Source organism: Primulina eburnea, chromosome 8 (assembly GCF_022965805.1).
Source record: "Primulina eburnea isolate SZY01 chromosome 8, ASM2296580v1, whole genome shotgun sequence".
Classification (NCBI taxonomy): Eukaryota; Viridiplantae; Streptophyta; class Magnoliopsida; order Lamiales; family Gesneriaceae; genus Primulina; species Primulina eburnea.
Window position 1 is genome coordinate 447,602 of NC_133108.1, and position 12,612 is coordinate 460,213.

At 33.7% G+C, this 12,612-nt stretch overlaps 1 protein-coding gene across 3 annotated transcripts; it reads left to right on the forward strand.

Annotated features, from left to right (window-relative positions):
• The first annotated feature begins 431 nt into the window (after positions 1–431).
• Positions 432–2,559, forward strand: LOC140838132 (uncharacterized). 3 transcript variants are annotated; one of them, XM_073204212.1, is made up of 3 exons: positions 432–862; positions 1,009–1,119; positions 1,288–2,559. In XM_073204212.1, the coding sequence occupies exons 2-3, from the start codon at positions 1,036–1,038 to the stop codon at positions 2,398–2,400; spliced, it is 1,197 nt and encodes a 398-aa protein (XP_073060313.1). In that variant the 5' UTR covers positions 432–862; positions 1,009–1,035; the 3' UTR covers positions 2,401–2,559. The 3 variants fall into 3 exon arrangements, with proteins under 3 accessions (XP_073060313.1, XP_073060312.1, XP_073060314.1); XM_073204213.1 differs by having other exon boundaries at positions 433–862; positions 1,291–2,559; XM_073204211.1 differs by having other exon boundaries at positions 432–1,119.
• The last annotated feature ends 10,053 nt before the right edge of the window (positions 2,560–12,612 follow it).

The window sequence follows — 12,612 nt, forward strand, 5'->3', positions numbered from 1 at the left end:
TAAAAAATCATCCATGTACGCAATTTCCTAATTAACTAACCAAAACAATACAAATAATTCAATATATAATACATAAAAAAATTATGATAAATATATATTATTTTATACACATAAATTTTATGCACACGTGTAGGTGACTAGTATATATAAAATTTTTAAATACAAATTTAGTGGCCAAAAGGTGCATGACTTTTCGTCTTTGCATAAAGCTTGATAATTTGATTATAATGCTTTACGTGGACAAGATAAAATAATTCTTTATAATTAAAATCAAAGTTATCGAATATATATCGAAGGTAGGTATGTTATTTTGTATTTGTTTGTTTATGAGTTGACGTAAGTCAACGTAATCATTAGTTTGTTTTTTTTTATTTACTCTTTATTAATATTTTCGAGACAAGATAAATCTTGTATGTACCACGTGGTCCTCAAATTTTTCAAAACAGAATGGTTTGCTGCGCTTTCATTCATATTCTTCCACCTTTCATTCTTCGTCACTCTCCAATAAACAGAGAGCACTGTGCAGATTCAAAGCCATCAAAATAATTGGCAGCTGACAATTAATACGCTTGCGATGCGGGAAAATAGAGCAAAAGCATTGTTGAGGAAATTTGCCTGTTTTTAGGCAACAACAATCCAACCACCCTTCTTTCTCCCTTTTTTGAGTTTCTTTCTAGATATCGGCGTTTCCTTTTTATTTAATGCGCATGTAATCACGGAGGGGAAGAGGATTTTTTTTTTCTCGAAACGGGATATGATAAATCAACAGACTTGAAGGGTTTGAAATCACACAGGGCTCTGTCCGATTATAGTTTACCTATTCAAAAAAGATTATTGGGTTTGTGAAGATGTCTGTACTGGGGTGCGATCGATGAATTTAGCTTCGCTGGCTCTGTGATTTACAGTTTTATTTTCTTATATTGATCGAAAGATTGAAACTTTTGGTCGTTTTTGAGTATTTGGTACGAGGATACGAGTGAAGTGATTTGGTTCCTTGTTGGTTTCCAGATTTCTGCATGGTTCAGAACATTCTGCATGTTTCCAGGAACCATGGTCGAAATTATATTAGCAGGGCTTAACTCTCGGCGAGGTTTACCTTTATTTCCTTGTGATTTGGAGGTAAACTTGATTTCTAAGTGTCTTTTGAATGTCTCTGATTATATTTTGGACAATTCCTTCTGTCCTTTTCGATATGTAATGGCGAGACTTGAAAATTGATCGAATTCTTTTTGTGGTGTTTGTTTTCATATTGTTTTTGTTGGAATTATTATATGTTTTCATACGCAGCAGGCTTTCCAGTCATTTTTAGGGATGTCGAAGTCCCGATTTTCGCTCGGGAGGCTCTATTTCAAGGCAGTTATCTTCTTGTTTCTCTTTATCTCAATAGGCATGGTTGGCGTATATTTACATGGACAGAAGATTACCTATTTTCTACGCCCTCTATGGCAGTCTCCCCCAAAACCTTTTAAACCAATAACCCACTATTATCATGAAAATGTCTCCATGGCGGCTCTTTGTAAGCTCCATGGTTGGGGGATTCGTGAATTCCCGAGGCGTGTGTATGATGCAGTCTTGTTCAGCAATGAATTAGACATGCTCACTATAAGATGGAAAGAGTTGTATCCTTACATCACACAGTTTGTACTTCTTGAATCCAACTCAACCTTCACGGGTATACAGAAACCTCTCAACTTTGCCAAAAACAGGGATCGGTTCGAATTTGTTGAGCCTCGTCTGACTTATGGTTACATCGGTGGGAGATTCAAGAAAGGCGAGAACCCTTTTGTCGAAGAGGCGTACCAGAGACTGGCACTCGACCAACTTCTAAAAATCGCAGGTATAGAGCACGATGATTTGCTGATAATGTCTGATGCTGATGAAATCCCAAGTCGCCATACGATAAATCTTCTTAGATGGTGCGATGAAATTCCTCCGATTCTTCATCTTCAGCTGAGGAATTACTTATACTCGTACGAATTTCAGTACGATTTTCAGAGTTGGAGAGCTTCGGTCCACAGGTACCAAAGTGGAACAACTAGATATGCGCATTACCGACAAACAGATTACCTTTTATCTGATTCGGGCTGGCATTGTAGCTTCTGTTTCCGTTATATTAGTGATTTTATCTTCAAGATGAAAGCTTATAGCCACAACGATCGCGTAAAATTCTCACATTTTCTAAGTCCAAAGAGAATTCAAGATCTTATATGCAAAGGGGCTAACTTGTTCGACATGCTTCCTGAGGAGTACACATTTCGGGAAATCATCGGGAAAATGGGGCCAATCCCTCATTCATATTCGGCTGTTCATCTTCCGACATATTTACTGGAAAAGGCTGAAGATTACAAGTATCTTCTACCTGGGAATTGTGTAAGAGAACATGACGTTGAAGCAAAATAGCCACAGTTTTAGCCATGCACGAAAAATAGGTTTTGGATAGCATTAGCATCAACGATGTTTTGGCGGTTGGCGGGGGGGAATTGGTACAAGACACTTTTCTTCAGATAATACAAACTGTAATTCACTCGTCTTGTGGAGTAACTGGTACCTTTGACTTTTGCTCTTTTACCAAGTATTTAGATGGTGTCCTTTGCATATAAAAAATAACAAACCCCAAACAATATGATTTATACACCACTAATTTGGATAGCCTCAAAAGTGATCAACTTTGTCGAATTTATTTTGTCATAAAAATCTGTAGAGCACTTGTACGTGCATGTTTTAAATATCAATTTATAGACTAGTCTTGCTAGATTCCTATCAAGAGCAAGTTAAATTCTAGTTTTATGTGGGTATTTCACGAATATATATGTCCGTCCATTCGATGGGATAGTGAATCTAACATGTTTGATTATGATATATATGGTAGTCTATATAACACCCATTCATAAAGGTCCATATTATTATAATGCACCATTCAATATTGTTAGATGGGTGTGATGCATGAATTTTTTCGGATTGAGCATATTGATTATATTCGGTATATTTTTCTAAACCAAGTGAAAAACATTCAAAATAACATCTCTAAAACTGATTAACTATTTTGTAAAGGACTTTAAAAGTATGCAAGTCAAGTTGACAAAATGGTTACTGATGTCAAGTTTCAGAAGGTGGCTTGCCTTTTTCATTCGGAATCCAGAAGCTTATAAGCACCGAAGATGAAGCCAGCAAACATTGCTCTACGGGGACCCCCATCTCAAGCAAGTTGGGATCCCTATATAGCAATCCCAGCACCCTACCTGCGCAAACAGAAACACCATTCCGTCCCAGTCCCTAAGATTGTACTCTCTTCCATGCACGGACGCTGAATAATCTTCGGAATCAAATTAATCCTTGATCTCTAATCATAGCTCATTTCCTCGGCAATCAGTATACAAATTAATAACATGTAGAAACAGTGCATGGTGTGGAATTGTACACAGTGAGGTCAATTAACCATACGGTCTCTGCTCAAAATGCCACAAAATAAACTAGAACTCAAGATATCATCAGGGACAGGCAGTCGTCATGCTCATCTATCTATACATTTGGATAATGAGTTTTATTTTTCAATAAAATAACTTCAATCATTCAATAAAGATGTATATGTAAAATTCTAATAAATATTATATCATTTCCAGAATAAAATATAACTCATATATTAATTTTTGAAAAATAATCCATCTTTATAATATTTTTAAATATTTTATTCTTTTAATTTTCTATCCATATTTTTTATGATTTAATTAATGTAATCTCATAATTATATCAATAATTATGAATATCATTATGTTAATAATCTCATAAGAACTCAGAGACAGTTAGAAGAATTCGGAGAGTGTTTCTATTGTTAGAGTAGGTGCCCGTCGAGCCAAGTGTTGGCCGAGTGTTCACAATGAAACTCTATGAATAAGCAATCTTTATTTTAGTAATATTTGATATTATTATTTTGGCACATCTTTATCTGTATACCCATGCTAGTTGCATAGATAAAGCCCTTGAATATACAAATGATAGAAAGAATATGAGATGCTCATATGATGAGTATCATGAAACTCATATTTGGAATACTGTATATTCTAAACGGTTCCTAGTCGATTCAGCCGCCACTAAGAAGGATATAGGCCGCTCGAGTTAGAGACTAGTATCTGCGATGTGAGTACCATGTTTCATTGGTAGGGGACATTGTGATGTCCGAGCATGCAGATAGGTGCTCCTGGTAGAGTGCACTGAACAACCCTCCATTAAAGGACTTTCCAAGTGGTTCTCACTTATCGAGTGGAAACGTCCTAGTTTATGGTTGTACACCATTAGTCCTTATGACCCGAGACAACATTGAGACTCTATGTGCTAGAATTACACTTTGACTTGTTTACCGACTCTCATGGGGTCATCAGGTGGCAAGGTTGGGTGTTCTGTCGAAACACATAGGAGTCGATGCATTGTAGTCGGGGATTCACCGCTTACCTTTGGGTATGGATATCCTATGTGTTATCACGTGTATGTAGGTTGAAAACTCTGGCCAGAGTATGGTGGTAATTATGAAAGGGGTTTCATAGATTACACCATCGATGCAACTACGACATGACACATAGTATCGATTCACTGACAACTCTCGATATACCAATGGTTGTCGAATCGGTCGGGATATATGAGTTGAAGGGACCGTACTGTACGCTAACCATAATAGAATGGTTCTTGCAGGCACTATCATTTGATACCTAGGGAATCATGTAAGCGATGCTGCTAGGCGTTTAACATGATTGGTTGGGTACTATCAGACTTGAGTTCTGACGTTCTTATTATCAAGGTGTTGATAAATAAGAATGGAGCAATTGGGGTATGCTCATATAAGGACATGTTTAGTCCGAATCACATGGAGATGTGAACCCACGGCTAGTTGTATCAATGAACCATTGAGGGCCACACAAGTACTAGCTTTCTAGATCCCGTTGAGAAGTAAAAATAGTTCAATGTGTTGAACGGCTTATAAAGGAGTTTATAAGCGTAATGAAAATTAGAAGTATGGCTTCTATAAAGGAGAAAAATAGTTCAATGTGTTGAACGACTTATAAATGAGTTTATAAGTGTAAAGAAAAATAGAAGTATGACTTCTATGAGAGAAATGTAAATTTTAATTTAAGGAAGTGTTCCTAAATTAAAATTGGCCAAGTGAATAATGTAATTGAAAATTGTGATTTTCATAAACATTATTATGGACTAAATTAAATTAATTCAAGTGTTGAATTAATTAAACACTAGTGGGCCTGGTAGAGTCCAAATAATTAAATTAATTCAAGTGTTGAATTAATTAAATTATATTGAGTCTTGAAGAGCTCAATTAAAATAATTATTTAAGTAGTGGGACTTGGGTAAATTCAAGTAATGTTTAATTAGTCTCAAATATGTTTGAGATAATTAAAATTTAGTCCAAGGTTTTAATTTGAATAAAAACCATATAATATGCATGCATGGGAGGTGAAAGGTTGGGAGACTACTTTTTGTGTTTTCAAGGCATGGCATGCAACTTTTTGGAACAACTATTCCCACAACCAAAAAAATGTCTCTCCTTCTCTCCTAGCATGAATAGTGGCCGAGTTACTATTCACATTTTTCTCCAAGTTTTTCTCTCAATTTTCTTCTTCAATTGTTGAGGAAAGAAATCACTTCTCTTTGAAAAATCTTCTTATTTTTCTAGTGCAAAATAAGAAGGGTTCTAGCTAGTTAGTGGTGGGCTTGATTGGAAGAAAGGAGTCCAAAAGAAAGGTGAAGCTTGTAGATTGTCTACCTTCAAGAGCTAAGGTGTTTACACCTTAGTTGGAGCCACAATCAATCTTTGAGATTGATAGGTACATTTCTTACACTCTATGAATGTCATATTGTGTTTTTGTATTTGCTACACATTAGATGTGGTGGCCGAAATTTTTGAACAAAAATTAAAATTTTAAACTTCCGTTGCGCTTCCGGTCACCGTAACCGATCCCCTTTCATCTATTATAAGAAAATGAAATATTTTAGTAGCAATTTTTTTAAAAAAAAATTATATAAATGACAAATTTATAAATTCAATACACAAAATTTGGTGCTATTTGAAACATCTATTGAGATTGTTTAAGATTTAGATATTAAGGATCTAAAAATAAATCCGACCATGATTCTTAAAAATAGCAGAATCAAAATCAGAACTAAAATCTTTGCTTGGTTTCAGTTCCAAAATTAACTTTCATAATATATTATAATAAAAAAATGGATCATAGTTGCAATTTTTTTTAAAAAAATTATATATCAGAAAAATTTATAAATTCAATACAAAAAATTTGGTAGCATGATAAGTTTTAATATATATATATATATATATATATATATATATATATATATATATATATATTAAAACATATATATATATATATAATTATTTAAGAAATTTTGAAAAAAAAAAACAATAATAAGAAAATTAAACATTCAACATACAAGTAAGTGAAAAAAATTACATATAATTTGATTACGCTATTACTCTAAAACTTGAAAAGCAAAATATTCCAAGTGATGTTAAAGAATTTATACGGAAATCGGTTAATGTAGGTAAGTTGTCATATTTTTATAGCTATAATATTTAGATTATATTGTATATTTAACGTTATTAGTTTATCTTTTAAACTTATTTCAATTTTTTATTTACCGTTGACGTACAATTTTGACACAACATGAAAGAAAGGCGGTTTGAAATCATCAAATAACAAGTGACGTCAATACAAAACTCATCTCAATCAAACATTCATTTTTAGCAAGCTTGACAAGCCAGAAAAGTTGAACGAGTCACCTATTGGTTATGAAATTAACAAAGATGATTGGAGTTCTTTTGTCATCAGTCGCATGTCAGACGACTTCATTGCAAGATTCTTAATTTATGCTTTCAAAATTAGTCTACCATAATTCATTATTTATATTGAAATTTGATTATGGTATTTCTAAAATAACTAGAGACAATGTGATCAAAAAAATGAGGGAAGAAAGCAGAATATATACCCTCATAGGCTTGCACGATATTTTTCAATAGATTACATATGTATTGTCAGTAATTTTTTTTTATTGCATATTTTTTTGAAATTCAAATATGGAAAATGCTATGAACAAAACTAAACAGAGAACTAATCCATTGGAAGTTTGCATACCTGATAGTGGTACAACACACACTATTCTCCAAGATTAAATGTAAGGTCCAAAATTAAGACGACGTAATCCAACGTCATGCAAATCTAGGAATTCTGAAACATGGTTAATTAAATTATTTTAATTGCTTAATTGATTATGTGATATGCATGCTTATATGTTATATAGGATTTTTATTGTCGTTATGCATAAAATTGTATTTTTAAGGATTATTCAAGTTGCGATCGAAGAACGGAGACCGATGACTGAAAAACGTAAAATGTTTTTATTGAATAATTGTTTTTAATTATTTAAAATATGGATGTTGGTTTTTTTTTTATTTTTGAAAATAAGGGGTTTTTAGATGATTTTATACGCCAAGACGTAAATTTTATCGGTGTTGGTTTTTCAATAAAAATATGAACTTTTTGGTAATCTCGCTATTAAATTCACAAACTTATTTCAACCAAAACTATTTTAATATTTTAATTAAATATTAATTAAGACTAATGAGCCTAAATTGTTAGCTTATTAGTCCTAAGCCTTATTTAGTGATTTAATTAGCATATATTATATGTTAAACCTCCCAACACCAAGACACGCCCACTTTTCTGAAATTGCATACCAATCACACGGCACACACCATCATCAATATTGAAGGGAAAAATCGAGAAGCTCAAGGGAAATTCAAAGCCAAAGTCTTGCTTCGTTCTTCGTCATTGTCAACGATTAATCGTGCGTTAAAAACGCAAAGGCACACCATATTCTCTTTTTACTCATCATCACATCATAATATGTTTTTATGCATAAATTTCATGGAAAACAAGTGGTGTATTTATTTATTTTCATTTTTACATGATTATGCACTTTTAAAGTTTGGCTGTTGATCTAAAATCATGTATATTATGTTATTAAAGGGCTGCCATGTCTAGGGTATGAATTTAAGGGGGTCTTACACGAGTTTAAGAAGTCCTATACATGCACGAAAACATGCAGCACACACATGAAAACAAGCTAGAATGAATTTGCTGTCAAACGGAACTAAGGGCTCGATTAAGGGGGGGATTCGATGCATGGCTTGGTTTGGCTTGACCAAGGATAGGCTAGGGTCTGTTATGAGTCAAGGGAAGAGTCCTAGCCATGCTAGGACTCGAAAACCAGGGCTGGGAAGGATTCCTAGCAAGCTAGGACTCCAATCCGTGAGTTGCAAGGAGGTTTAGCGCAGATGGGCGGCAGTCGTGCAGGGTGTTGTGGCTCGGCCAGGGGCTCTGGGCCGGGTTAAGATAGGTCCTTTAGGGTCTAGAGAAGGCGGTCCAAGGCTGGGACATGGGCTGGTATGGTTTGGTTCAGGGATGGCACGAGCGAAACCTGTAAACGTGAGAGGAGCATGGGTCGCGCGTTGCTGCCTTCTGATCCAGGTGGCTCACGTGAGGGTTACAGGGGCTGGGCTGGTCTGGGTAGGGTCTGGCCGTGGCCCAGGGAGGGTTAGGGTCATGAGGGGTTGAGTGGATAAGGGCTGGAGGTGTCCTAGTTGGCTAGGAGTCATCTAGCGTGAGTCTTGGGAGTGTGCAGATTTGGGTCTAAGTTTCAGTAGGAAATTGAGAGGGGCTTGGCCGTTTTACGGGCTGTGCTTGGTCAATAGGGTTCCTAGATGTGTTGACTAGGTTTTGGCTCAAGGTGGTTCGGTCGTGGCTCGAGTAAATTGTGAGATGGTTCGGTGTATTCGTAGTTGTGTCAAAAACAAAAATTATAGAAGGAAAATTGAATCCATGGGTCCACGGATGTGGCTCATGACTTGGAAGGGTAAAATTAATATTAAAAAGGATATGTTTAAAATTTGGGATCAAAATAACGAGTTTTGGTTTAATCGAGATTTAATCGCATCACGAAACGCTAATTAACGAGTTAATTGAAACACCTAGTTTAATCTTTATAAAATCATGGAAAATTATATTAATGCTTAAATAATTATTATAAGTCTAATTTTTTTAATTTGGGAATTTTATATTAAGTTTTGGTTAATTCGGGATTAAAACGCGTTATTATGTTATATTTAAAGAATAAATTAAAAGTCATCGATTTAAGCCAAATAAAAATATGAGAAGATTCACGTAGGCTTAAATAATTATTTGGGACATGTTAGGGTCAATGAAATTAAGAAAAAATCAAAAACGGGAAATTTTACGTCCAGAGGTAAAACAGTCTTTTTACACCGGAAAATTAGTAAACGTCATGGCAGTATCATAAATGCTATTTTTTATGCTAATATGATTATTTTCAGTGATTATGGATGTTTATGAAATTTTTATATGTCGAAATATGATTTTTTTAATGTTCATGAATTATTAAGGTTTAAATTGGACATTTAAAATATATGTTGCATGTTTGGTTTAAAAATAAAATGATATTATATGCATGTTTTTATTAAGTGATGGAAATACGACATGTTGAAGGATGTGAAGGATTGTGACTACTACATGTTGGAGATATCATGAGAGTTATGGTCCCAGTGGGAGTCCGACGATTGTGTTTCCTTGGATACGGATACGAATACGAATACGTGATACAAATACGAATATGTTAATACATTGGTCAAGGCCCAGTTGACGGGTGAGAGTGTCGCTGGTGTCCCCGCCGCCAGTACTGTAGTTACATGTAGATAGATTCATCGCCCAATACGATTAAGAATACGAGTCACAATCACGATCTGAATTCAACAAACACGAACATGAACATGAATATGGATATGGATACGAATATGAATATGTTTATATGATTATGTTTATGAAAATGTTTAAGTTAAAGTTTATGCATTATTATGAAAACGATATTTTAAGTACAAGTATTTTTCACTGTTGTATGTGAACTGTATTACGTATTACTTGTTATCAATGATATGACGTGTTGAGTTTTAAGACTCACTAGGTGTGTATGATGCAGGTGATGTTAATAATTATGATTTTGGAGGACTTGATGGGTGACCTTGCTGGACTGTCGGTGCACATAACCCGAGGACCAGCGCTTCTATTTTCCGCATTTAAGTTTATGATTTTAAGTTAAAGATTTTTACGACATTTTATTTATGCTTTTTGAGAGATTTTGAAAGGTTTAGTATGAGCTACACTTTTCAACATTGGTTGCTTTTTAGGTTTGGTAAATCGTTTTACGATTTATTGTCTTGACTATTTCCCTTTGGATTTTATAATACAATTGGGTGTTTTATTTTAAAATGATGCAAAATTATTTTATGTATTTATATATGTAATGGCCGAAACTTTAGAGTTTTTTTTTAAAAAAAAACTTTTTATTACTTTTTAAACAAAACGAATAAACAGACGTTTCATAAAAGATATTTCTTGGAACTAAAACAAACACAAACAAAGGTGAATAAAATAACAGGTCCTATAGACTTGATTAAATGTTGTAATAAAACACATTTTTTGTTACCTAATGATACAAAATTTATGATAAATGATGCTTTGTATTTACCACAATCGAAAAGAAATTTGTTGAGTTTTAATGACATATATTTTCATGAGTATGATACTCAGATAATAAATGAAAGAAATGAGAAATATATGTGTCTTACCACATGTAAATCAGGAAAGAAATATGTAGCTGAAAAACTAACAATGCTCCCTACTGGATTGCATTATACACATGTAAGTCCAATTGAATCAAACATAGTCGTTGATAATTTTTCAATACTGATTAATTGGCATAATCGATTAGGACATCCTGGTTCAATAATGATGCGAAGAATGATAGATAATACACATGGTCATCCAATGAAAGAACAGAAAATATTTCAAAATAATAAGTTTCAATGCAAAGCGTGTTCTCTTCGAATACTTATTATAAGACCATCACCAGCTAAAATCCAAATCGGATCACTCATGTTTCAGGAACCTATTCAGGATGATATTTGTCGGCCAATTCATCTACTATGTGGACCATTTATATATTGTATGACAATGATAGATGCCTCTAGCAGATGGTCACATGTATGTTTATTATCAAATCGAAATGTGGCATTTGCAAGATTACTTGATCAAATAATAAAATTGTGGAATAAATTTCCCGATCATACAATCAAGAAAATTAGACTTGATAATGCCGGTGAATTTACTTCCCAAACTTTCAATGATTATTGTATGTCAATATGAATCACTGTTGAGCATCATGTTGCTCATGTACATACACAAAATGGATTAGCTGAATCATTGATTAAACATCTACAACCGATTGCTAGACCAATAATTATGAAAACAAAACTCTCTGTTTCTATATGGAGACATGCAATTTTTACATGCTGCTGCATTAATTCGCATCAGACCAAGTGCATATTATAAACACTCTCCATTGAAGCTTGTGTTTGGTAAAAACCAGACATTCTCCCCTAAGAATTATTGGATGTATGATATACGTGCCAATTACACCACCTCAACGAACAAAAATGAGACCTCAAAGCAAGATCGGAAGTTATGTTGGTTATATTAGCCCATCAATAATTCGATATCTTGAATCTCAAACAGACGATATGTTTACATCATATTTTGTTGATTGTCATTTTAATGAGGAAATCTTCCCAATGTTAGGGAGAGAAAAGAAACACATCGAAAAGAAAATTACATGGTATACATAATCATTGTTACATCTAGATCCAAGAACTAAACAAAGTGAAAAAGACGTACATAAAATTGTGCACTTGCAAAGAATAACAAATCAAATATCAGATGTATTTGCAGACACAAAAGGGGTAACTAAATCATATATACATGTTGTAAATGTCCCTCCTCAAATTGAAACTCCAAAGAAACAAATTGAAGACACTTATGATGTCACTAAACGCTTGAAGCGTGGAAGACCAATCGGTTCCAAGGATAAAAATCCTCAAAAAAGAAAAAACATAGAGAAACACGATGATCACAAAATAAAGAATGATATTCCGACAGAAATACATGATGATGAAAATGTTCTGTTAGAACCACAAACTGATGAGAATCGTGAAATCTCTATCAATTATATTAATACTGAAAAAATATGGAACCAAAAAGATATAAAAGAAATTGATGAAATATATTTTTCTTACAATGTGACATTTGACATCATAAATGATAATGAAGATCATGAACTAAAACCTTTTGAAGAATGCAAAAATCGACATGACTGGATAAAATGGAAAGACGTCATCCAGGTTGAATTGGATTCGTTAAATAAACGTAACGTTTTTTGACCTATAGTCCGTACACATGAATGTGTAAAACCTGTTGAGTACAAATGAGTTTTTATTCGAAAGAGAAATGAGAAAAATGAACAAAGAGATATAAAGCTTGACTTGTTGCACAAGGTTTTTCTCAAAGGCATGTAGTTGATTATGAAGAAACGTATTTTCCTGTTATGGATGCAATTACGTTTTGGTATTTGACTAGTTTGGCGGTATCTAAAAATTAAGAAATGCATTATATATATATATATATATAT

Bases quoted from the DNA above. Each gene is read 5' to 3' on its own strand.
- LOC140838132 (XM_073204211.1), top strand. From the start codon at position 1,036: ATGTTTCCAGGAACCATGGTCGAAATTATATTAGCAGGGCTTAACTCT. The intron at 1,120-1,287 runs GTAAACTTGATT...TTTCATACGCAG, and splicing joins TATTTCCTTGTGATTTGGAG to CAGGCTTTCCAGTCATTTTT.